Here is a 25231-nt window from a genome sequence, read left to right on the forward strand (position 1 = left end):
TTGGCAAAGCCTTCCAGTCCTAAACCCCATTCTGAATATGAAGAATTCAAGAACCAAACCCCAGTGTCATTACACAGACCAATCCTCTGCCCGCCCGCCCCCCTCCGCCCCGCCCCCGCCCCTCCCCGGCCCCCCCCCCCCAGGCTCCAACACCTCCCTTCCAGGCCTGGGCTGCTTTAATTGGCTCCTAAATAGTCATTCTCATCCTGGTGTCCTCACTGCCCCACCCCTAGTGAACAACTCAAAAGGGGTTTTCTAAACTCAGGAACTGAGGTTTTGCTCCGTGGGTCTCAGTAGAAAAAGCTGAGTCACCCCAGCCTGCTTAGACCTAGCTAATGCCTTCTCTCTGACCAAATTATCCCATGAAGGGAGACCCCGGAAACGTGCCCATTAGTTTGGGGAGAATATTAAAGAAATATGCAAATGACTGGTCTTATCACCCATACTCTTCCAGACAAACTGAATGGGAAAGAAGCAAGATCTCCAACCAGGTCTTCATGAGAACCTAGACCAAGGCTCTATGGTCATTAGAGGGCCTATAGAGCGAAGCTGCAAAGGGCTTTTCTGAGCTAGGAGAAATCCAGGGGTGGGCAAAGTCGGCTTACAGCTGTGAGGACACAAAACACAAAGTTCATTCTTGGATTCATTATTTTTTGTATTATCTGTTCGTATGACAACTGGAAACTGACTTTGGCCCACCCTTGTATATAGGTTAACGAAACAACACTTGGATGTCAAGTTTATACAGAATGGACACAAGAATGCTGGGGCCATTAAAATGACCTATTTGCTAAAGCCTTGGTTCTCTCCCACGGGAACAATGGGACAAAGAGCAAGAAAAAAGTAACACCGCCCCCCTCCTCCCGGCGCTGTGATACTACTGTGTGCTGCCATTTTGCTATTCAAGTCATATACCACAGCTTCACTAAGGCAATATTTTGAGTGTCATTAGACATTTCATCAGGAAGTGAGTGTTTCCTTTGGATTTAAAGGGTTGTTCTTTGTTTCTTTCCTTTAGTTCTTTTTTCTTGGTATTCTTAACGGAGAGCATTTTACATTCAAAGCCAGTGGAAGACAATGCCATTTCTAAAGTAGAAGTCACTAGGGAAAACTAATTCGCTTAAGAGACACTCACTTTACCACAAACTTTAACGGAATGCATATATTACATAATTGGGAAATGAGAGCCCCGTACTCACATAACTGTCCTGTGTTACTTGCTTGCACGCGCGCATGTGTGTGGCTTCATTTAAACAGAAAGCACTGTTTTTACTTAAATAAAATGGAGTTTTTTGTGGCAATGCATTAAAAAAGAAAAGCTGCATCCATTCTGCACTTCCACAGCAAATTCTGTGTCACTGTGTATCCTCCCTTATAATCTATTGTAAACCAACATTTCAAGCACCAGAAAAATAAAAGAATAATATCCCTCAGATGAATCTGACTTGTAAATAAGGAAAGCTATTAAGTGCTTAGTGTTTTTGGTCTCTCTGTAATAAACACTATAAATAATCTCGGAACGTATGGCTCATCTTGCTCTACTCAATGAGGCTTTTTTTTTTTTTTTAAGAACGGCATAATATCTGGCATATTCTCCATCACCCAACCCTCATCTCTTTAAAATAAAATACAATAAAAAGTGGGAGGTGTAAAGCTGTCAATCAGATAAAATAGAGTCTGAGAACTCGAGCACTCCTGCGTAGGATTAGGTATTATCTACCACTTTTATGGCTAGTTATAGTAATCAATGGCCTTAAATTTTATGGAAGCACACCGTCAAATTTTTTTCTCACCACCAGTATCTTTATGGAGTTGGGAGCCTCTTTAGGCAAACCATTTTAGGAGCGAAAGTACAGAAATAATCCACCCTGAAAATGCCTTCCATTCCCAGCACCTGGCACACAGCTATTGTGTCCGGTGACTTCCCATTGCAGCCTTCCAGATCCAAAGGAAATGCTCTGAATCCTAAGGGCTAATTGCACAGCCACAGACTTCCTCTTTCCACAGGGCTTTTTAATTGGGCACTGGAAGTTGCCAAGTATATTCAGAAGTGATATTTCAAAGAAGCTTGCAAAGCAACTGCCGATCTAGAATTGTAATATTCAGCCTGCCTTTGGATGAGGACCTGATGCTGTTATTTTAAGCTATTCATTTTCCAAAAGATGACAACATAAAGGGCGAAGTGATGCCAACATAAAGAGATGTAATATCTACGTTTCTTTAATTCAACTTGCATTCATAATAAATGTTTCAGGATCATTTCAATGCAAAAAGATAATGCTGAAAAAGCATCCGAAATCTAAAATTAGGAATCAATACTCAAACTGGATATAAATATTAGCTATATTGATATGTACTTTTACTTCCTGTAAGCAATTAGCTTAATGGCAGACAGACTGGGGTAACTATTTAGGAGCTCCGTTTTGGGTTAGTCTCGGTGATGCCTGAAGCCTCTCTTCTCCAGTAAAACCCTGTGCTTTGATTCAAAAGAAAAGGGTCGATATCACATACAAGACTCTGCAACATCACACAACCACATAAAACTGTCATCCTGATATACTGCGCTGCATGATTTTGTTCCTGCTTCTTTTATTCTTTCAGCAATGGACACACAACCTCAGAGGATGAATTCACCACGTCAAGGCTCCTGCCTAGTGTGGGACAAAAACAATAAAAGCGGCCTTGGGGACAGGAGCCCCCAGGGATGTAGGCACTGCCATCCAATCTGACAGGAAATCCACCTCTGAAATTAGCAATTTTGTACTTCCCACGTTCTAATTCTTTTTTCCTCAGATGAGAGTATACCTCCATTCCTAGAAAGGAGCCTAACCCTGAAATTAAATCCAAATGCTACAAAATCTTTGAGCAATATTCTTTCATCAGCTGTTCATATACTAAATCTAAAACCTTAGTGTCAGTTAATAAACACAGTTTTCATCATAATCACCAGGTAACGGTGGAGTTCTTGAACCAAGGGTTATAAGGCCTAGAAACCCTATAAAAAACTATGTAGAAGTTTGAAGTGTACTTTTCTAAAAGGTTTTTGGAATCCACAGAGTGGACTGTGACCTAAAAAATTCAGCAACTGACAATAAAACTGTCTCTATAATTATGAGAAAATATCATAAAAAATGCTATAGCAACTGAACAAAATTGAGAATAGGGAATATTTTCCTTCATTCTAATGTGTTTCCCTAGAAGGAATGTGATGATAAACTTCTATCATGTAACAGAAAATAAAATATTTGTTTAACAAAAGATGAGCTGGGTTCATGCATGAAATTGGGACACTTTTGTCATGACTTGTTATATGCTAATGGACAAAGAATTCTTTATTGTGTGAGTAGAATTTAAAAACCTAGTAGAAACAAGCCCATTCTTAGGCTTATAAAACAAGCCTTTACAGATAATTATGTTTTATTACTCTCCATTTTATGGAAATTGTGTTATACAAAACAAATACCAGATGCCTATTTGTTTTATTCATTTCAGGGAGAAAAAAAAAAACCTACAAGTACCTCTGTGAATAGAACTGCTTTTAATTAAACACAATGCACAAGGAGCACATAAAAATTAATACTGTTTGAAGCCAGCAGGTAGAAAGTAAATGTATCAAGCCACAACTGCTCTCTCCTCCGGCTGAGAACGGAAACATTGCTAGGCTTATTACTTGGGAGCTGAAATCAGCAAGAGATACTTGAACAAGGTCATTCACAGACTTGTTTTAAGGCCAATGTTCATGGAAATATAAAGCCTGGAGGTGAGAAAAAAAAAAATCAACATGTTTTATTAGCACCTGGATTACACCAGACCCTGTATTAGCCTTCTTTTATGGAATCAGACCCACCCATGCTGACCCATTTGGGTAAAGCTGTTGAGATGGAATGAACCACGTTTACTTCTGGTATCTGTGAAAAGCGCAACCTGATTTTTAGCACAGTTTGGACTTAACTTGCAAACACGTTTCATAGGAGGACATTTCATATAGTGGCTACTATCTGATTAATACACCCATGCTCTTAAAAAAAAAAAAGTGGGGGGAGACAAAGAACTAAAATTTGACCGTTTTTTCCAGGCCCCAAAGAAATAAATCATATCTGTTCAACAGTCAGTTCTAATCAGAAAGTGAAAATTCAGCACGCAGCAATTTAGTCCCACAATGAGAAAGATGCAGTACCTTTCTTTCTCTTTTTTTTTTCTTTTGCTTTTTTGCTTTCTTGTTTGCTTTTGATCAAATCACAGTAAGACCCACTCTCCAGCCTGGTCCTAGGCTTGGATATCATCTTGCCAGTTATGATTTGTACTCACTAGTGCCAAGACAGAAAATAAACATTCTGAAAGCACTATGTGATGTAATGTGAAAGCTTGCAATAGTATCTGGCAATCAACTTTCCACAAAGACTATCAACAAATCTTTTCCAAATCACACTTTTTTAAGGGGTCACACCCCAACTGACACTGTGTGCAATTCTTCAGAATGCTTCTGAGATTCACCTCAGAGTAGTCCTGGTACAGGGAAAACTTTCATTTCTCGCTTTACATTAAACTAATAGTTTCTTTGGTTAGTGGACTTTGGTCTTTGGGCTAAATGGGAAAAAATACATTATATATTAATTTCATATTTAAAAAGCCATTAAAACCCTAAGGATTTTTTAGCTCTAAGATACATTTTTAAACAGGGGTGGGTAACTGAGAAAATAAAGCACTTAAACTAGACATCCTCTTCCCTCCCCCCAAAAAACCTCATTTTGCTAAAAATCAATAAATATTTAGGGCACTCCTTGTTCTCTGACCAAGAATCAGGGGTAAATATACACAGAGACTGTGGTCAGAATCAAATGCCACATTTGACACGCTGTTATAATGTAACCAAATGATTGTTTTCCCAAGCTTATAGCTATTAAAATCAGGTAGATATATATATATATATGCACACACTAACATGGAACAAAGCTTAAAAATTAAGTAATTTTTAAAAGTTACAAAAGGAGATTTACATATATAAAATGATCCTATTTTCAAGGAAATAAGTATGTTATGTGCTCAGAAAAAAAGAAATATACACTCAACTGTTAAAGGTGGTAAATGGGAAACATATATAAGTAACTTCTACTTTCTGTAATGTTTGAACTTTGAACGAGGCTCAAGTATTAACGTATGCAATCTGCAATCTGGATTTTTTTTTTTTTAAATCTTCTTCTTTCACAACATTCACCAGACTGTGGTTTATGTTGTAACCCTTGGGTGGTTCTACTTGACAAGCGTAAATCGCGCTATGAAAGAACCCTCGCGCGCTACCGCACCTTGACTCGAACGGCGGTTGGAGGCCCTGACGTAGGATAAGGGACAGAGAGTCAGGAGACAGGAAGAGTGCGAGTGTCTGTGCGTGTGTGTGTGCGTGTGTGTGTGTTTGCATGTGGGTTTCGCGCGCGTGCGCACCCGTGCAAGCACAAGCCTTCACAAGGAGGAAGGGAGGGTTACTGAAAAAGGAGTAACTAAAAGGAAGAAGCAGAGGCTGGGATGGGGTGACTCAGACTAGAGGGAGGGCTGCCAGGACAGCCACAAAGCTCCTCTGATGGCCCTTGGGAGCCGCTGCAAAGAACCCAGAAAAGAGTGGTGGGAAATCCGTCCCTGGCAGTACGGGTGGGAGGTGCCAGGCGCTGCTCTGCAGAGAAGTGTCTGTCAGTCAAAGGCTTACAGAAAAGAAGGAAGTGGCCGAGGGATGAGCCGTGAAAGCCGAAATCAGCCTGCGCGAAGGCACGTCCCTGGTGGATGAGGCCACAGACCGGTATCCCATGTGTATGCTACGGGGTTAGAGTGCTCGCACGCTGCTGGTACCACACGCGGTTGGCAGAGCATAGCATGCCTGTGCCCCATTCATCAGCAGTCAGTGCGGAGTGAGGCTCTGGTCCCAGCGGCCGATCAGTCTCCCCACTGCGGCGGTAGCTGAAGAACCAAAGGACTGAACAAAGGGTTCTTCCACCTGGAGATGCCTGGGGAGCTCCACCGTGTCCTCCTCAATGGCTTCACTCATTCCGCCTGCGCCCCAGCAGGAAGCCAGAAGGAACTGAGGCCCATCTTAGACAAGGCGATGCAGTTCAAGTTTCATAAAGCAAGTTTTCAGGGATATGACAGAATTATGGCCAGGAAGCTGGCGGTGACAAAATGACCGTCAAAGGTGCAAGTTACTACAAAACTGAAAGGCAGCATCTGATTTTAAAGAATCTCTCATTTTACTCCTGCCATGCTGAACCTGAAGGTATGTGTGTGCAGGGGCGGCGGGGGTTCTTATTTTTCTATTCATTGTGTCCTTTGGGCTGTTTTTTTCCGAAAAAAATCACATAATTCTTATAATTTAATTCCAAAAGTGTTTCTTTCTGCACTAACAGGCCACTCTGACTAAAGACACTCATCTGACAAGTACTTCTTAAGAATCTACTACATACTAACTGTGCTAATGCCTGGGAAACCAATTAAAAACAAATACACAAATCTTGAGGCAAGGCTTACCAATTTGTGTCCAAGGAGGATATAAAATGTGAAACATCCAAATAACTCTGTGATTGAAAGATATTTGGGGGCAAATGTAGAGACAAAGAAATGATCAGGAGCATTTTTCGACCATGAAATGAGGTGTTGTATACTTCGCTCCCAATATTTTTTGTCTGGCCTACTTTGATCTATACTTGAAAAAGACAATACTTTAAAAAAAAAAAAATCAAGAATATGCCTCCACCTATTTTGGTTCTCAAATGTCTAGATTATAGAAAGAATGGGCTAATCAACTATGGTACTGTTTAACCAAGCACCCATCAGCACACTACGGATGGTGGGGGGTGAATTCTGGCACCCAGAGAAAAAACAGCTTTACCCTAGAAGGTGTATAAACCTAGAAAGAGAGAAAATAAATCATTACAATGCAAAGTGGAATGATCTAACGATTAAAAATGCCCCCAGTCTAAGTTCCAGAATTTCCCCAGGCCCCGAGTGACAGGGACATAAAGGGGAACCTCAGAGGCTGCACGCCCAGGATCCTAAAATGATACGGGGTGAGACAACAGGGGGGAAGGAAAACTTCAGAGTCTTTCTAAGGGTGCTGGAAACAAACCCTTAAATTACCGTCTCATCTGGGCAGTGGGGACAGAGAATTGTTTACTCAAGGCTCAGCTGATGAGGCTGGTGATAACCAGGGAATGCCCTGGGCCGAAGGGCAGCCCAAATGGCCTGCTGATTTATGCTCTTCCATCTGAAAAGTCACTAGACCATTTTATACCCCCATGGGGAACTCAAACAACAGGCTTCCAATGATAGGCCTTACACCATGTCCTGAATAGCAGCAAACCAAGAAAGCTCCCAAGCCACCGCCATCCTTGGGAATTCCAAAACAGAGTGTCTTAAGACTTTCAGAAACATGCCCAAAGATCCAATTAATTCACCTCATCTAATTAAATGAGTTAATTGGAAATACAATATGGTATTTTTATCTCACTGTTATATGAATTTACAAGTCGGCTTACTGGGAGAAAGGGCTATTTTTATTTTGAGAAGAGATAAGAGGACTTTGGGACAAGGAGAAGGGGGACCAAAAATGAAAAGAAGTAGTGCTTTTAGATACAGCATCTTGATTCTTGGTAGAAAATAATATCCAACACTGACCCAATAATGTTCCCCCCCCAAAAAAAAAATATTTGGACTTTGACTATTTACCACCACATGCAAATACAGCCCTTTAGTCACTATTGTGCATAACATACTCCTGCTTCTTTTCCAGAGCCGAGTACTATCAAATTGGAAGTGAGGACAAGGAAGTTTCAGCTTACTTACACTTAGGGAACCATTCGCTAGAGTGCCTTTTTCCAAAGCTGCTGTTACAGAACACCAAATATGATTCTGTGTTTTACAAGGATATAAACCTGCTGTAACATTTTTTTTTAATATGGTGGCATTCCAAGGGACAGGGTTTTCGACCTGTGGCACATCCCAATCACAGCAAGGCCTGCTACAGTGTGGGATCCAGCAGGAGTCAGATCACATCTGGATTTGGTGGCAGACATGGTATTAAAGGGAAGCTCTTTGAACGTGCTTGTTCGTAACTACAGCTATGATTCTTGAGAGAAAGAATGAAACTATAAGTTATAACGTGTCTGAACCCTCCCAGATCTTCAAAACACAGGCCAAATTTCCTCCGTGACATTCACTCTGGCTGCTGTTGTTAAGTTCGCCATCCAGGATAGGCACACGCTACTTAAACCTAACAAGCAGAAGCGGTACAGGGGGCCAGGTCCCGCTGTGGTTGTGAATGCCATCCTAAAGGAAATGTCATCAATTGTTAATGACCATGGAAACTGTTGAAAGTAGAAAGCTATTCACTGTTATCGCTTCCTGGTTTGCTAAGTGCCCCATCATGATGGGATCACACACACTGGCCACTTGAATTGCTAGAGAAGAAAAAATAGTTTTATCTTCCTATCTTGTGCAGGTTTATCTCAGAAAGTCATTTCAGGTGATCCCCCTGGCACATCTGCCACCTTTTAAAAAGCATTTTCAAGAGGCAGGAACAAGATCCAAGCGATTGCTCAGCTTCACAGAACTGGGTGGGAAACATAATACTTTTGTAAAAGGAGAAAGAATTTTTTTTGTACAGACACAAAGTTATATTAATGATGTGGACCTTTGGATGAACAATTTATGGGAAATGAAAATCTACTGCATTTTGGCAACAGTTACAACAGGTGGTTGGAATTCTGGGTGCTTGCCAAACCACCTTGAGCTTCTATGTGACTGGCAAGTTACTGTATCATATTGCACATTGCAATTCTAATGAGCTGTAAACAGGTCAAATGAAAGAAATGAAATAAAAACAATGATAAATACACAAAAGTGTTAAGTCTGAAAGTGTACGGATCTAATGTGATATAATGAGACAGATCAATGAAAGTAACTGTGATTATTTATTGAGTGCTTACTATGTATCAAGCACTGTTCTAAGCATATTATGCATAATATTACTCATTTAATCCTCACAGTAGCAACCCTAAGAAGTAGGAATCGTTATTATCCCCATTTTACAAGTAACAACAGCTGAGAAGTAAGTTGCCTGAGGTTGCACAGCTAAAGGAAGAGCTACCACTGGAAACCAGACACTAACACGCCCTAGCTCCCATGTGCATTACCACTGTGTGATACATGGCTAGAAGGCATGCATGTTCCATTCCCCGTTCTGTAACATGGGCTATGGGACTTTGGGCAGGTTGCCCAACCTCCCTGGATCTCTATTTCCTTATCTGTGTAACGCAAGGATTACACTAAATCTTTACGGTCACGTCCATGATCTTACTACTCTTCTCTCTGACAAAACTATCTGACACCCTGATAACACAAATATCACACTCTTCTCCTCAGACAAACACACAACAGACATACACTGTGTGTACATACCTGGTAGTGATGAGTTCATAGGTCTCTGTATAGCAAAATTAGATGAGGAAAACTGAGTTCTAAAGAGGCTCAAACAGTCACCAAAACAACCTAGAATACCTTCTTAATGCTTTGAATTCTTTTAAAGAAATTATTTATTTATTTTTAGAGAGCAGGGACGGGAGGGACAAAGAGAAGGAAAGAAATATCAATGTGAGAGAAACATTGATCAGTTGCCTCTCACACACACCCCAACCAGGAATCAAACCCACAACCCAGGCACATGCCCTACCCAGGAATTGACCGAGCAACCTTTCACTTTGCAGGACGTTGCCCAACCAACTGAGCCATGCTGGTTGGGGCCATCCTTTAAAATTTAAGGCTGCTTGTCTCTTAGGTTACTTTTATAGAAACTTAAGATTTTTTTGACAACATTACTTATAATAGCCAAGACATGGAAACAACTTAGTTATTCCTCAATGAGTGAATGAAGAAAATGTGACATATATGTGAGATGTAGCCATACATACATACAATGGGATACTATTTAGCCTTAACCAGGAAGGAGATTCTACTGTTTGCAACAATACAGATGAACCTTGAGGGAATTATACTAAGTGAAATAAGTCAGAGAAAGACAAATGCTATATGATCTCACTCACATGTGGACTCTCAAAAAAAGTGAAATCATAGCTACAAAGAAGAGACTGGGGGTTGCCAGAGGCGGGGGCGGGGCAAGATAAGTGAGGGTGGTCAAAAGGTACCAACTGCCACTTAAAGAAGTTCTCAGTCGTAATGTACAGCACAGTGACTATGGTCACGCACGTAACAAGTTTCTGGTCAACAATGAACCACATACATGAGAGCGGTACAGTAAGATTATAATGGAGCTGCAAAATTCCTATCATCTAGTGATATCACAGCCACTGTGACATCATAGGGCAGCACATTACTCACCTGTCTGTGGTGATGTTGGTGTAAACCACCTACGGCGCTGCCAATTGTAGACAAGTACAGCACACACAATTACATACAGTACCTCATACTTAATAATGACGACAAATGACTATGTGACTGATTTATGTATTTACTATACTACACTTCGTATTGTTATTTTAAAGTGTGCTCTTTCTACTTGCAAAAGAAGTAAAACTATGTCGTGTTATACCCGCAACAGCCTTGTATGTCTCATGTACCTTGTCTCTTGATTGCATCATCTTCCCCTGTGTGCTTGATTTAATCACATGGTGCTTCGTATGGCAACGTGCTACATAGGCGTGTGGCCTGGGAGCCATAGGCTCTACCACACAGCCCAGGTGTGCAGCGGGCGGCCCCCTCTCAGTTTGTGTAGGTGCACGAAGATGTCTGCGCAAGATGCAATCACCAGATGGCGCATCCCTCAGACTGACTCTGGCCATTAAGTGCCACGCGACTATTCAGATAACAATACTGCAGTGTATACTTGAGTGCTGTTAAGACAGTAGATCTTTAAAAGTCTCATCACAAGAAAAAAATGGCAACTATGTGAAGTGATAGATGTTAACTAAGCTTATTGTGGTAATCATTTTGCAATCTACACAAATACCAAATCATTATGTTGTGCACCTAAAACTAGTACCATGTTCTGTTAATTATATCAATAAAAAAGGATTTATTTTGATAGTTAAGCTTTTCTGCCCTCATTCATCCTAGTTGGCTTACTCAGACATGGCTTAAGTCTAAAATAAGTGCAGGAAAAATGCTACTCTGTCATTTAACTGTACTAAACATTCAGGTACTTAAATTTTATCTTAACATAAAATACTGTTCAATTTTTTTTTAACATGTAATATAACTCTACAATCTAAATACAGAAAATATTATACATTTCCATTCTTTGAATCAATAAAAGACTGACTGCCCTACATTTACAGGTTTGCAACATTACACTTGCCAACTTAAAAATGCAGTTATCATAAAAAGGTGTTGCTTAAAGGCGGCTTTTTTAATGCAGTGTGAATTTTAAAGGAGCATGCAGCATGTATGAAATGGTGTTTTCAGGAAAAATTTATTCTCTGCCTCTCAGTAAGCAAAAGCATTTCGGTATTAGATCCCCTCTGATTAGATTTTCAGATTGGTTCAGACACCCAGACCTAGAAATCATTTGGGAAAATGACCTTACCAAGCTTTGTAAAAACATAAAGCATAATTCATACTTAATCAAGTGTCATATGATTGCACCAAACCCAAATCAGTTTTTAAGACCCGCTAAGAAGCCAAGTAATTGTGATAGAGCGCAGCCTCCATTTTTATCTACACACCTTGAGCACGTTTATGCAACATCCCAGACGATTCCACAAGCTAACAACAAACAAGCCAGGAGGTTTTAAACTCAGGAAATGGAAGGCAGTGGGAAAAGGAATCCTACACCTTCCCTCTGCTTTTCCTTCCCCTTTGCTGTTTAATTAAATGGTAAATCTCAATACGAATTCATTAGAAGCCTGACAGCTCAATTAAGCACTATGTTACTATATACTCTGGGGCAATGCTTCAATATCAGTTAACAGAGTTTGGAAGTAACCTGAGCAAAAAATGTAAGCCAGAAGTTATATTCAACCAACCGTTTGGGAGAAAAATTGCAATTAAGGAGGGACAAAAAGTCTCAATATCTACATCCTATTAAAATTAAATGATAAAAAGACCATAATGGTTTCTCCTATAGCAATAAATTCTTTAGAGTCACAGTATGTAGTAAACCCCCTCAGTTCATTTTAATTTAGGTTCACTGATACTTATATCTAACAGGCCAATAAAAAAAAAAAAAGAAACTACCTTGGTGGGGGGAAGTTTATTGGAAGAAACATCCCATTTGAAGAGATCTTGGCGAATCAGCAAATGATCCAAAAGAGCTTGGAGGACCCAGGGAAGGCCTGTGCTATAAACCAAAGACAGTAACATCCACAGAAATCATCCTTTGAATACACTTCAACAGTGGTAACATTTCCAATGGGTAAATAAATGTAACTTGTTTCATTTTTTCAACAAAAACAGGGGCCTCTCACAGTGCTGAGCTGTGAAGATGCAACAGTTAAGTGAGCTCAATGTCACTTCCTCTAGGAACCCTTCCTTCCCCTCCACAGACTGCAAAACCCTCACCCCGACTCACCTCATGCACCCAGATCTCCCGGGAAGCTCTCTAAGAACCTGGAATTTCACCCCCCGAGAGAGTCCCCAGAGAGGCCAGGAGTAGGGCCAGGCCCCATTTCCGGAAGCTCAGATCCAGGGCCATACCCCTTTCCATGAGCTGCTTTTCTTCCCAGCATCTAGCACCTTCTAAGGATGAGCCATAACTGGCATGACATCAGTCTCCAGCCACTAGCCAGTGAGCACCTTGAGGGCAGGGATGTGTGTCTGTTTTGCTCGCAGTTGAATCCCCGGTGCCTGCACACAACAGGTGATCACTAAGTATTTGCTGAGTAAATTAATGAAAAATGAATATGAATCCTCCGCTCAGGGCCTATGCAATCTACTGGGGAGAGAGAAAGACAAATAGTTAAATGACTATAAAACCACAGCCATAGCAAGTGTTAAATTTCTGTGAAAACATATAGCAGGAGAGGTCTGACTGCATGTGAGGGCACCAAACAAATGACTCTGGACGAAGTAACATGGAGTTTTCCAAGAAGGAGAGAAGAGAGGGTGTGGAGAGAAAGAAGGAGGAGGAGGAGGAATGTAACTCAGCCACAGGGCCAGGGATGGAGAGGCAGATAGAACTGGAGCTCCCTCACCTTGATGCCGTGTGAATGGACTAGGAGAAGCCTCCAAGGCAAGTTCAAGTAGGAAGGCTGTGTGGTCATATTTTTTTACCAGTAGTGCTCTGTATAATTTCTACCCATCAGGGGTGCTGGTAGGAAGCGTGCCATCCATCCTACACCTCCAACCAGCGCTCCCATGCTGGCCACTCTTGGGAATGCAGAGAAAGCAGGTTAATGACACGCACCCCAACACACCTGGCAGGGCAGCCCCCAAGCCACTTGCATTCTCCAGTCCCCAACCTCCAGCCTGGCCCAGGGCCATTTTCTTTATCTGAGCCCACAGCCCAAGTCATTCTGGACCCCAATCAATCAAAAAGAGCTGGCATCAAAGGCCCACACCACAATACCAGGAAACTTTTTATTTCTTGTAACAAGTGCTAGTATGTGTCATAAAACTCCAGAACTCTGAGTTGGGGACAAATACCGGGACACCGATGCTATCTCAAAGGAGACCCCATGTCCCTGGAGCCTTTGGGGAACTATCTAAGCTTGGTAGACAAGTTTTCAAATGAAGAACTCACTCTTAGGAGCACTGGAATACTTTCATTTTAACTGCTCAGGTAAAAAAGTTATAAAATGCAGTCCTTGTTGCTCTCCTTTCTTAAACAAAGGACAGTGTACCCAAGTGATGGCTCAGGGTCAACACTGTACTGAGGTGTACAGTTCATCAAATATTTACAGAAGCTCAGGTTGGTGACAGGCACAGTGCACGGGGGTGGGATTTACAGGCACACCCCTGAGGAGTCCGCGGGACACAGGCTCAGGCGCTGGGCCAGCTGTTCTTAAATTACAGCGCTTCTTTACTTCTGGCCGTTACATTTATAATTTCCTGGCCTGCTTCCTCGCATTCAGGTTGCCAGCTGTCCCTTCTTTGCAGATCTGTCTACAGGAATCCCTGTCTCCTGAAATTTACTGCTTCCCTTCTCCCGTGGGCTGCGAAACCAGATTACCCCACTGGTTAGAACTGTCTCTCTAAAGTAAGATGAAATAAATTCTAGGTGAGAATCCCAGTGATGGTCCCTAAATCAATCACACAACTGTTTGTGAGCATGTGGCCTTTGTCCTATCAGCTGGATGTCACACGGCGCAGGAGCCATGCCATAGGACACGGGTTCAGGAGTCAGAGGGCCTCTGTTCATTTCCTGGGCCTGTACTCCTGGGCCAGTCACTTTTATATGACTGCTCTGCCTCCGTTCTGCGTCTGAAATGAGCATCTTCCTGCCAGGGTGGACACAGAGATTGAAGAAGATGCTGCCCAGGATGCAACACACAGTGCACGCTCAAAGGATATTGGCTGCTGTTGCTATTATCAGCATTATCAACTGGGCTCAAAAATGTCAGTGCCAACAGGATATGGCTTCAACAGTGCCTGCCGCAGCCAGCTTCCCCCAACCACAACTCCGGTTCCAGGAAGCAACTTCAGGCTCTTCTTTGCTAAAGGTTGGCCGCCAATGAAATCAAGAACAGCGATGGGACAGGGCAGTCTTTTAACTAGTGAGGTCACGCCCCTCCTCACGTGAATGGCTCTGCCAGATGGAGTCATTCATAGTCACCAGCAAGGCAGCCGGGCTGGGGCTGGTCCCCACTGGAGCCTGGGTGAGAGGATCCAGGACAGGCGGGCCAGGAGCTGGAGGACACCGGCAGGAAGACGGGTACCGGCCAAGGGAGACAGGAGGGCCCAGGGTCGGAAGGAAGGAGCTGATCCCAGGCATGAAGCAGGGTCCTGAGAACAGAGTGGGAGTGTTCCAGTTCGGTTTCTCTTCGTGCCCCCTCAAAAGAAATCCTGTGACTTAAGGTGGCCTCTGTGATTTCCTGCTCTTTGCCACCTAAGAGGCTGAAAGGCCATCGAGGAGCTGAGCTCCATTTAGACAAAGCATCCCCACAAATGTCACCCTCCGCTGGGGAAGGTGTGAAGATCAACTGCAAAAGGGACAACCTGCATTTTTAGAGCAATCAGCCAGGGAACCTGAGGCAGCCTGGCGCGGACATGGAGTCCAGTCAGCGCCGGCTGCCTCAGCGGCCTCTCTCCGCCTGCAAGCCCCAGCGTGAAGGCCCACACAGATCCTTCCCGGCCCACGCAAATCGCGGGTGGGCTTCCAAGGCACCTACCATGATTTCCTGGGGATTAAATATCAAGGAAGAGATGAGCAGAGTTATTTCTGTAGCTTAGTTAAAAACACCGAAGTTATGAAACGAAGCGAACCTCTGCAGTCGATCAGGAATGACAAGAAGGTGGAATTCAGTACCACCACCACCACCACCGTGCAGAACACCTAGCATTACCAAGGTCCATTCACACGCATCACCTCATGCGAACCTCTTAATAACCCCAAGATGGGGAAACTGAGGCTGAGAGGTCAAGCACCTTGTCCAGCCCTGTGGGTCAGTCACTCACCCGGGGCAGAGACACAGAGGCTCTTTCTAAGGGCTTCCCAGGAGACAAGGCTTATGCAAAACAGGGAAGTCTATCCCACAAGTTTCATTGCGGTTCAAAGCAATTACGATGCAAAGAAAGTCCTGAACGTAACTGAGCATGAACTGTTGGTTCACTTCCTGTGTCTCGGTTTTTAAATCACTTGCCATCGAGCCTCAATGGCACTTGGAATCCCAGACCCTCCTCACCTGGATGCGCAGAGGCAAAGCCATGCCCCGATTCACCTGCAATGGGCCATGGAGTCAGCTCTCACAGAGAAAGAAGAAAGAGGGCCTTGATTACCTGACGCAGTTAGCTAAAAGAATGGCGCCTGTGCACGTGAAGCCTGCAGTTTCCAAAATCCCAGGACAGGCTGTTCTTCGAGGAGAAGGCAGGCTGGGGACACCCGCTCAGTGAGGAAAGGCTTCTGGCTCCAGCAAAAACAAAACTTCAAAGAGAACAGAAGTGGTGGGAGCTTCAAAGACCCCCCTGCAGGACCAATTAACACCTACAAATGTTCTATCCAAACTGTCACTTAACCAAGCAGTCGCTTAATGACCGGCAACTTCAGAAATAGGTGCTTGGCCTCACCTCAAACATAGCTTTTCCTCCCAAAAAACTGGGTTGGGGGCAGAGTGAGAGGTTGGGGGGAGGAAGTTCTGTGTTGTTTTCTGGGGGAGACCTTAGTCCAAAAGAAAACAAATATGCAGTGCAGTGGAATTCATTACAGACATATTCATAATAAAAAAAAAAGAGTGGGGGAACAAGTTAAATCTCTAAGCAAGTGTAAATAATTAAATAAGCTATGATACAGCTATGAGGGGGAAAAACATCATAGAGCCATTAAAAAGCCCATTTTTAATAGGATTTACCTATTTAGTAGATGAGGAAAATGCTCTTGGATAACGTGAAGAAAAAAAAGAAACATGCAAAAATACATTTAAAGCCTGACTTCAAGCTTCTAAAACCGACAGACAGGAATGGTGAGTCAGGAGCTTGTTTTGTTCACTGCAGTGGTCCCAGTTCCAACACCTCCATGTCTGGCACAAACAAAGCACTTAAGGAAAAATGTGTTGAATTCATTATTTACTTACTTTTAATTAAGTAACAATTAACATATGGATACAAGGTACTTGGATGTGCAGAGGGAGAAGGCGCTCATCAGAGCCGAAGCACGTGTCACCACAGGCCGACTGCAGGACCGGTAGCAGCAGCGGAGAGCTCTTACCGTGGGACTAGAGCGGAAATTTATATTCATATTCCTACCGTCGGTACTTTCCTAATTTTCCACAAAGCCTTGGATACCATTTGTAAATTTTTAAGTGCTGTTTTCGTTAGGGAGGGTCCCAGAGACCCGGCTCCTTGTGTCCGAAACGGAAGCCGCCCGGGCTCTGCTGGGTCACTCTGTCCACCTGGAAAAGAGTCCCTCCCAACCGCCCCGCTCACTGCTCACCGCCCACCACCAGCCCTGCGGGGTCACCCTCTGCCATCCGCGAGGGCAGGGCCCACCCAGGGAAGCCCTCCCTCTCCTCAGAGGACATCTGGGAAAGAATCAAGCGCAGAATCTACGCAGACAAGGTGGTAAAGCTCCTTGAGTGAAAGTGCTGGAGGAGTTCCATGTTTTAACAGCAGATTAGGCTCCACCTTCATCACACCTGAGCCACTGTTCCCCACCTTGGGAGACTATGTTTACTGAGAAAGCAACAGGAAAAAAGAGGTACTACACAAGCACCCGAATCCCACTGAACTCCCTAATAGTTAACATGTGAACAGGTAGGAATGTGTCTGATTCTTTCAGGTGATGACATTCTGTAGAGGAAAGGGAATGATCTCCGGAATCCAAGACCCCGTGAGAGCACTGCCACTTACTTACTTCCTTGGTGTGATTTTGGGCGCCGTACCTCACCCTCCCAGGGCCCGCGTTCTAATCTGTAAAATGAGGATTTAACACACTCCATGCTGTTGTTGAAAGGCTTATGAGCTAATGAAGGAAAATTCAAGTAATAGGCACGAGACAAATCTTCCAGGTGTTTTTGGGGGGGGGGATGTTGGGGGTGTTCGTTTATTACAGGAGCTTGATCACAGGTGGAAGAGCTTTTAGGTAAAAACATTTCGTCATTAAGCTCTTGGAAACATGAGCTCCCATGTTCACATGTGAACATGGAACACGCTCAGAAAACAGCAAAGGCCAGTGACCACTTAGCTCTTAAGAAGCCATGCTGAGAAGTGAGCAGTAAGAGGCCTCGGTGAAAACTGGAGAACTGGGGGTCAGAAAACCTGGGCCATGTTCATGCTGGGCAGCCTCAGACAAAGCACCTCACCACCACTGCTCACAGTCTACACGCCTGTAAGTGGACGGACAAGGTAACCTGCAAAGGACTGTGAGCAAGGCAACCAGGCCCTATTAAACACAGCCTCTGGCCCTGGTTAGTGTGACTCTGCTGGATCGTGCAGTGGACTGAGGGCGCAGTTTTGAATCATGGTCACTCGGTGAGAGCACATACTCAGGTTTCGGGTACGGTCCGCAGTCAGGGTACGTAGGAGAAGGGCAACCAGTCCAAGTTTCTCTCACTTTCTCCTCCCCCACCCCCGCCCTCACCTCTCTTCTCCCTCTCTGAAAGCAATGAAGAAAAAAATGTCCTCAGGTAAGGATGAAGAAAAGGAAAAAAAACACAGCCTCTGGTGTAAAGCTAGGGTTCTCAAGGTCGTCGCTGGCAGCTGTTTCCAGTACTGTGTTCTGCGGAGGCACATCTGTAGGCCTTCTGACAGAGGGGACAACCACCACCTGAGGGTGTGACTGCTCCCCTTTGGCCAAGTCTGACCCATCCAAAGCTGCTGTCACAGTCAGGGGGACCAAAGGTGGCCTCCTTCCCAGGGGTGGGGCCTGCCCAGTCTTAGCAGCAAGCCATTCTCTGCATGACAACATCCTGCAGGCTCCTGGCTTAGATCACAAATTCCACTGGGCACCTTCATTTGTTCAATGAAAGTCCATCGAGACAGAAGCATCCCCAGAAATGGCACACAGCACTCCAACCTCTATCCACCGATTCCTGAAAAGGAGCCGCTCAGGCGCTCCGAAGGAAGCAAGTTCAGAGGAGGTGAGAACGGGGAGCAGAGAACCAGAACGTCTGTGCCAGAAGACAAACCTGACAACCTCGGAATTTTTGCATAGGGCTGGCACTATTTTAAAACTGTGCTTCTGGGGTTTAGTTTCGAAATACTTTTGTGCTTTCATACACCTGTAGGAGGAAAGGCGCTAACGTTTTTACGTTTAAAACCTGAGCAGCACACGTTCTGCCATTCATTTTGGAGGAGGAAAGCAGTCGTCTAAGTTCCCCTGCTGGCCCTGCACTTGCTCTATTAATACAGTTTGGAATGATAGAGATTAAACAAATAATCACTTACAATGACTACTTGCATTGCACATATTTTGTTTTAGCTTGAGGGGCATCTGAATTCAACTTATCATGCAGTTAATTCACAGCCTCTCCCGGAAACCCTTTAGGGCCAAACTGAAAGGTACAAAAACTCCTACTTAGACTAAAGAGCTCCAGACACTGACACCTTAGTTAACGCAACCAGAGGTAAAATGCAAGCCCTGGAGCCAGAGACCTTAGGTCTGAGAGGGCCCTTAGTAAAGGGCTGTGTGTTGGCTTCTAAAACTTTACGACACATTGTGCGTCTATGTGCATTTTTTGGTATTTTTACAAAGTCGGTCCAAAATCTTCATGAGCTCCCCAGAGGATTCCAAGAGAAATCCCATAAGAAACACCATCAACAAAGGTCTAGGGGCAAAAGAACTTTCAAGCTTGTCCGTAACTGACAGTGGGAGGCTAGGTTAAGGGGAAAAGCTGAGAAGGCTTGCATGCTAGGGCTACCCCGCCACCAATCAGATTTCCATCTTAAGTAAATTCCTTAAGAACATTCTATCCTTCCATTTCTAAACCTGTAAGATGAAGATGTTGGAGCTGAATGGCCGGTCCCTTAGTTTCAAGACCCTTCAAAACACCAGGATTGTGAAGTGCATCTTCAACAAACGCAGGAAAAGGTGTCAAAAAGGCCTGCAGAGAATCCTGCCTGTTCCCAGAAGGGCTGCTTAAAATATTCACCAGTGCTTTCCTTGGAGGGTCAAAGATAGAAGCCTCCTCTCATTTCCTTCTCTTCTATTTCAGAAAGCTGCATGTGAAGTGCCACAGCATTACCCTTGGAAGGGATCTGAACTATGAAATTCATGCAAAAATACAGTGATTCTGGAAGGATGCATAAGAAGCACAAAGAATATAAAACAGAAAGAATTTCTCTAAAGCCTCATTACAAATCCTCTCAGCGCTACAGCCCCTTATTTTAGCCGGTGTCACCGACATCTCGTAATGTATGTAACTTAGGCCAATTAATTATGGGTGTCACAGAAATGGATGTTTTAATAAAATCCCGGAATCCTGGATCAAAAAATATTACTCTCTTACAGGAGAAAAATGTTTTTCTTCATTCCATGTAGTTCTCTACGCTTTTAATAATAAATGTCTGGTTTTCTCAAAAGTGCCAGCAAGATGAAAAGTCCTCAGCCAGTTAGCACTGAATCTGTATCGTCACATAAGGCTAACTTTCACTAAAAGTCAGTACACTTGTATATATTCTATAGTATCCTAACTCAGCCATCATACCATAAATTGTCAATCTAATTATCAGACCCCATAAGTCCAAAGCAAATTTATATGTGGTTGCTTGCAGCAGCAAATTAAGTTGAAGCATTTTCATAGGCACTTGTGAATAAAAAAAGAGAAGCAGATGAAAATCAATAGTGTTTTTACACGCCACACCCAAATGAGTGTCCAGAGCACCCGCGAAGCAATCTAATACCCGTTCCCCAAAAGGATAAATGGATGTTCCTGGTAATGCATCGCATGTCCCATGATAAGATGGTATAAGAAGTCCAACTCAGATGACTTCTATAGACCCAACTTCAGCATCACCTCCTTCTCTAAAGACCAGGAGAGACTAGCATTGCATTTGAAGAGTCCTATGTCTCACACATGCAAGGCTGACTAAGAGAAAACATCAGCACAAGTAGCATAGTGCATCCAGAGCACAACAGCTCTGCATTCTAAAATATCTTGCTCTGCGTGCACGTTCTCACAACATTTCAGGGCTCATTCTTCACCTTCATGTGTCCCAAAGTCGGTTGTAAAAGGCGATCCTGTTTGCAAGCACCATTTCTCAAAGATAAAGAGGTCTGATAACCCAATGAGTGGAAGGAGTTAAAACTGCATGGGGCCCAGGCTAATCAATAGGAATATTCTGCTGCACAGTCCTGTCCTATTAAACAAGGTTAGAACTGAAAGTGCGCAAAAGGAGAAGAGGAAGAAAATCCAGGAGTGACTCTGCTCAAGAAATCCCTGCTCAGGAGAAAGAGCAAACTCCCTTTCCTAACTCAATGCCACTTTTCCGTTGAGACCCAGTCCTGAGGTCCCGACCCCTTGTGGTCTTTAAACGTAAGTCAAAACAAGGATGTGGGTATCAGATTTCTTGGCCCAATCACAAAGAGGTCAAAAATTAAATTTAATTACCAAAATTAGAGTTTCTAGTAAGCCAACCCCTCCTTCCTTTATTGCTCATCTCTAGAAAAGCTTCAACAGACTGTAGAGATTTAATAATGATTTTGGGAATAAGAAGGTAAAAAAGGTAGGGTTGTTTTACTGGATTTCCCAAATAAATGTATTATTCAACTTTCCTAAGGTGGGTGTTCACCTCTAGCTCCCTTAGAAGAATGAAGACCACCATAATTCTTCCACAAAATGTGGTGAGACTTGTTTTAGAAGACACTGAAAAGTTAGATTTCATCTTGACTTACTCCACCATCAGCCAGACAAAGAAATTCCTGAAAGGCTATAAGCATTTTTTCCTCCCAAGCACTCACAGAAATATGTCAATGTAAATGCCATGTAAACAAAGCAGTTCATTACTAACCACAGTTTTGTTTCTTTTGTGACAAAATTTTAATGCAATTCCACTGCATCCAACGTTCACACATAACTGCCTTGGAAGAAGAGTAAAATACAGATTCCTAACCGACGCCAGCCTCAGGCTTTTCTTAGGTTTGAAAGGCAAGGTGTTGGGAGTTGGGGAATCTGAGTACTGGATGCTTTCTCCTTCACTGTGTCTGATCAAGTACAGGAGGACTTTAATTTCTCTTCCAATCACTCCTACAGAGAGAGGCCCAAGTGTTTGAGGAAATCCACAGACAACAATCAAACCTTTCAGTTCAGGGCCTGTCCCACCATACCCCTTCCCATTCCCATCAGGCTCGTGCAGAGTTTCCCTATTCTACATGTCATGAATCAACTGCCAACTCTGCCAACCTCAGCCAGTTCCTCTTGTACTCAGCTGAGAGGTCCCCCTTCCTTCCGTGGGTAGCACAAGGCTGCTCCGGTTTTTAACTGGCGTAATGTGGAAATGCACTGTAGGAACTCACTAACTCTTTCACAGCCAGGTGTAAGGGAGTCCGGGGGCGCTGGCACCATCTCCTAGGAAAGTGACCTGCCAAGCTCAGCTTAAAGCAGATTGGAGGAGACTAGTGTTGACCCCAAATCCAATGTGTCAGTTACTGTCACTGGGAAGGAAAAGGAAGAGTGAGAGGGCTACAAAGTAAGCAACTCAGTTACTTAGCAACTGGACAAAACTTGCCTCACTACAGAGGGTAAGGACGCACCACAAGCCCATTCAAAAAGTAACAGTCTCCAATTTACATGCAAATAGATAAAAGCAAAAGGGAGAGGGAAATCTAAATTAGCAACAGGAGTTTCCAGCACTGGGGCTGAGACCCAGATTTTAAAAACAGCTTCTCCTAGGAAGAGACGGGATACATACAAACAAATAAAAAGAAAGAGACAGGCAGAGATATCACAAGCCCCATGGACGGTAAGCACAGAAAGTTTAGAAGCTAAAATAAAAGCACTTCTACTGCTAACACAAATGTGAAGCTCACGGAAAGATGACAACTGGAGGCTGGGAAAATCCCGGGGAAAGCAGTTCCCCCTGCTTGTGAGAACAGCAAATAAAGCATCAGTCGTGGGGGAAGGTCTCCAGACTACGGTGGATTCAGAGCCTCTCCAGATCTCGGCCCTCACAAAAGCAACCCCCCCACCATCCACCCTCCCATCCCCGCTCCACCCCTGGCACCCACTGGTGAAGCGCGGTTTCCAGACTTGGATCAAACACACACCCTTCACAGGAGACACATGGACCTGAAGGTTTTCCAAGCAAGAAGGAGACACTGTCGCCTACGTGGCCCAGGAGAGGGCTCTAGGCTTTTCTGCCCACCCCAGGAGCTCAAACCCTGGGTCCCCAGCTCCCAGCCACACACCTGAACCAGGCGGCTTAGTACCAGGCTCAGGAGAGAAAGGGAGAAGACAGAGGGCTCCAGGGCCACACCCCCATCCCCAACCTCACACCTGGACAAGGTGGGCAGGGCCCAGGGCTGACCCACAGAGGCCCATCAGCGCATCAGCCCCGCCACTTACTTTTCATACTCGGTGTTGTCTCTGTCACAGCGAGAATCCTTGTGCTTTTGCCAGTCTTTGCCATGCTTGCAGGTGGTGAGGAGCACGACGTCCTCCCCGTTGTGGACGTGATATAAGGCATTCCTGGTGTCTGACCCTATCCCTGTCAGGTACCTCTTTCCCTTGAATACCAGCATGTATTTCCTGAGAGGAGGGATGGTGTTAAACTTCAAAAACCCCCTCTCCCCTCCTGTCCTGGGATGATCCTTAGAAAAGAGGGGAATAGAAACATCAAAGTTGGGTCGGAAGTTTTCAGTACTGATGCTGGCTTTGGCCAGCATCGCCTGGCCGATGTCAAACCCCACGTCCTCGGTGTAGTCAGGCCAGGTGCCGGAATATAAATTAAAAATTAAATGATTCCTACCATTGTTCCACAAGTGGAGACTCTGCACTTTGGATCTCAAATTGTGCACATACTGAGGTGACAACTGGTCTCTGTCTAAAGTATCCAGACTCAGGACAAAGAGGCACGCCTGGCTCGGGTCCGAGGTGTAGAACCTGGAGCCTTCGATGGCCGCTAGAATGTTTTGGTAACTTTCAGCGATTTTCTCCCCTTTTTGCTGCGGGTACACGTAGACTTTGAAGCCGTTTTTCTTGCAAAGGGTGAAATCGAAGCAGGACTCCATGCGGCACTTCTTGCCTTTGTAGATGCTCGAGTTGGCGTCTCGCTTCTGCCGGGGGGAAATGTGCACGTTGGAATCCTCGTTTTCCAATTGATCCCAAGGAACGAAGGGGCGCAGAGCGTCCGGGAAGCGGGGCCAGAAATGATCCGGACTCGGGTGGTGCAAGCCATTCCGACCGCTGTGCTCTTCTCTCCGGCTGTGGCTCCTCGATGCCCTAAACTGCAAGCCTCCGAAATAAAACAAAAGGGCGAGACAAGAGCCAGCTGAGAGCAGGATGAAATAGCGTTTTTTGGCCTGCATGTGTCCTGCCTGGGTCAAGAGGATTGTAAATAAACACAAGAATCACCCAAGTTTCCCAATCAACACTTTCAGCTCCAGTCCGCCATCTTCCCGCCTGTAAAGACTTCAAACTCTCCGCTCCCACCTTCTCTGGATGCCTTTCCCCAAGCCGTGGACTGATCCAGCGCATGTGGGCGATTTCTTTAACTTTCTCCCCTTCGGTCTTTCATCTTTGGGTTGCACAATGGACGGGAGAGAGCGGGGCTGAATATTTCGCACCCAAGGCGGGCGAGCAGCGGACTGTAATTTTCTTGCATGCAACAAGACGGAGGAAAAGAAAGAGAGGGGTTTAAAAAAAAGCTCCCGATGCCCAATCAATGGCAAGACGAAGTGATTTCCTTGCCTCTCGGATTCCTCTTGGCAGCGTGGAGAACGAGCCCCTGGAAAGCAACTTCAACTCATCCACGCTCCCGTGCAGAGCACTCCGGTTCCAACAAGTCAGCCGATCCCCGGGTTCAGCCGGCTAGTGCATCTTGCAGCTGGGGCGCCGTAACCTCACAAATCCCTGCATCTCTCTTTATTCCCTTCTGCAGCGGCTCCAAGACTCCGGCGGTGTTTACTCCTGCGCTCGCGGGGCCGGCCCCCGGGACGCGCGGCGGCCCGGCTGGAGGCGGCGGCGGCGGCGCTGGGTGACGGCGGTGGCGCGTTCTCCCCGCGGGCAGTGCCGGCCCCGAGCCGCGCTTCGCAGGCCCCCGCGCGAGCGCTGCCGACCGCCGCGTTCGGTCGCCGAATGTTACCCGGTTCTGAATGTTACACTTACACATTCCATTCCCGACACGACAGCGCTGACCTCATCTATCCACGCAGCCCGCGCTGCCATTGGCCGGGCGTCACGTCCGGGGGGGGCGGTGCTTCCGCTGCGCCCATTCATAACCCCCGGCCCGTGGCTGAGGCGCCGGCGCGGCGAGCGGAGCGCGGGGGCCGCGTGGGTTTAGGGTGCCTGCGCCCTGGCGGGCGGGAGGGTTGGTCTTGGGGTCCTCCTGTGCAAGCCCCTCAGATCGCTCTGGCCTGGTCCCCCGCCTGGATCGCGCCGCCTCCCTCCGGGAACCAGCGCCGCCCAGAGGAGGCGCCTGCGGTGGCCGGGGA

General features: G+C 45.0%; 1 protein-coding gene across 2 annotated transcripts in view; it reads right to left on the reverse strand.

Moving 5' to 3' along the window:
* Positions 1–24906, reverse strand: part of EXT1 (exostosin glycosyltransferase 1) — a 265593-nt gene extending 240687 nt beyond the window's left edge. For both annotated transcript variants that reach the window (XM_054590424.1, XM_054590423.1), the window contains exon 1: positions 23145–24906. In XM_054590424.1, coding sequence (XP_054446399.1) covers positions 23145–24106 — 962 coding nt within the window. In that variant the 5' untranslated portion in view covers positions 24107–24906. The remainder of the gene's footprint in view (positions 1–23144) is intronic.
* Between the last annotated feature and the right edge of the window lie 325 nt (positions 24907–25231).

Source organism: Pteronotus mesoamericanus, unplaced genomic scaffold (assembly GCF_021234165.1).
Source record: "Pteronotus mesoamericanus isolate MK-2021 breed Mesoamerican mustached bat unplaced genomic scaffold, CSHL_Meso_final scaffold_174, whole genome shotgun sequence".
NCBI lineage: Eukaryota > Metazoa > Chordata > Mammalia > Chiroptera > Mormoopidae > Pteronotus > Pteronotus mesoamericanus.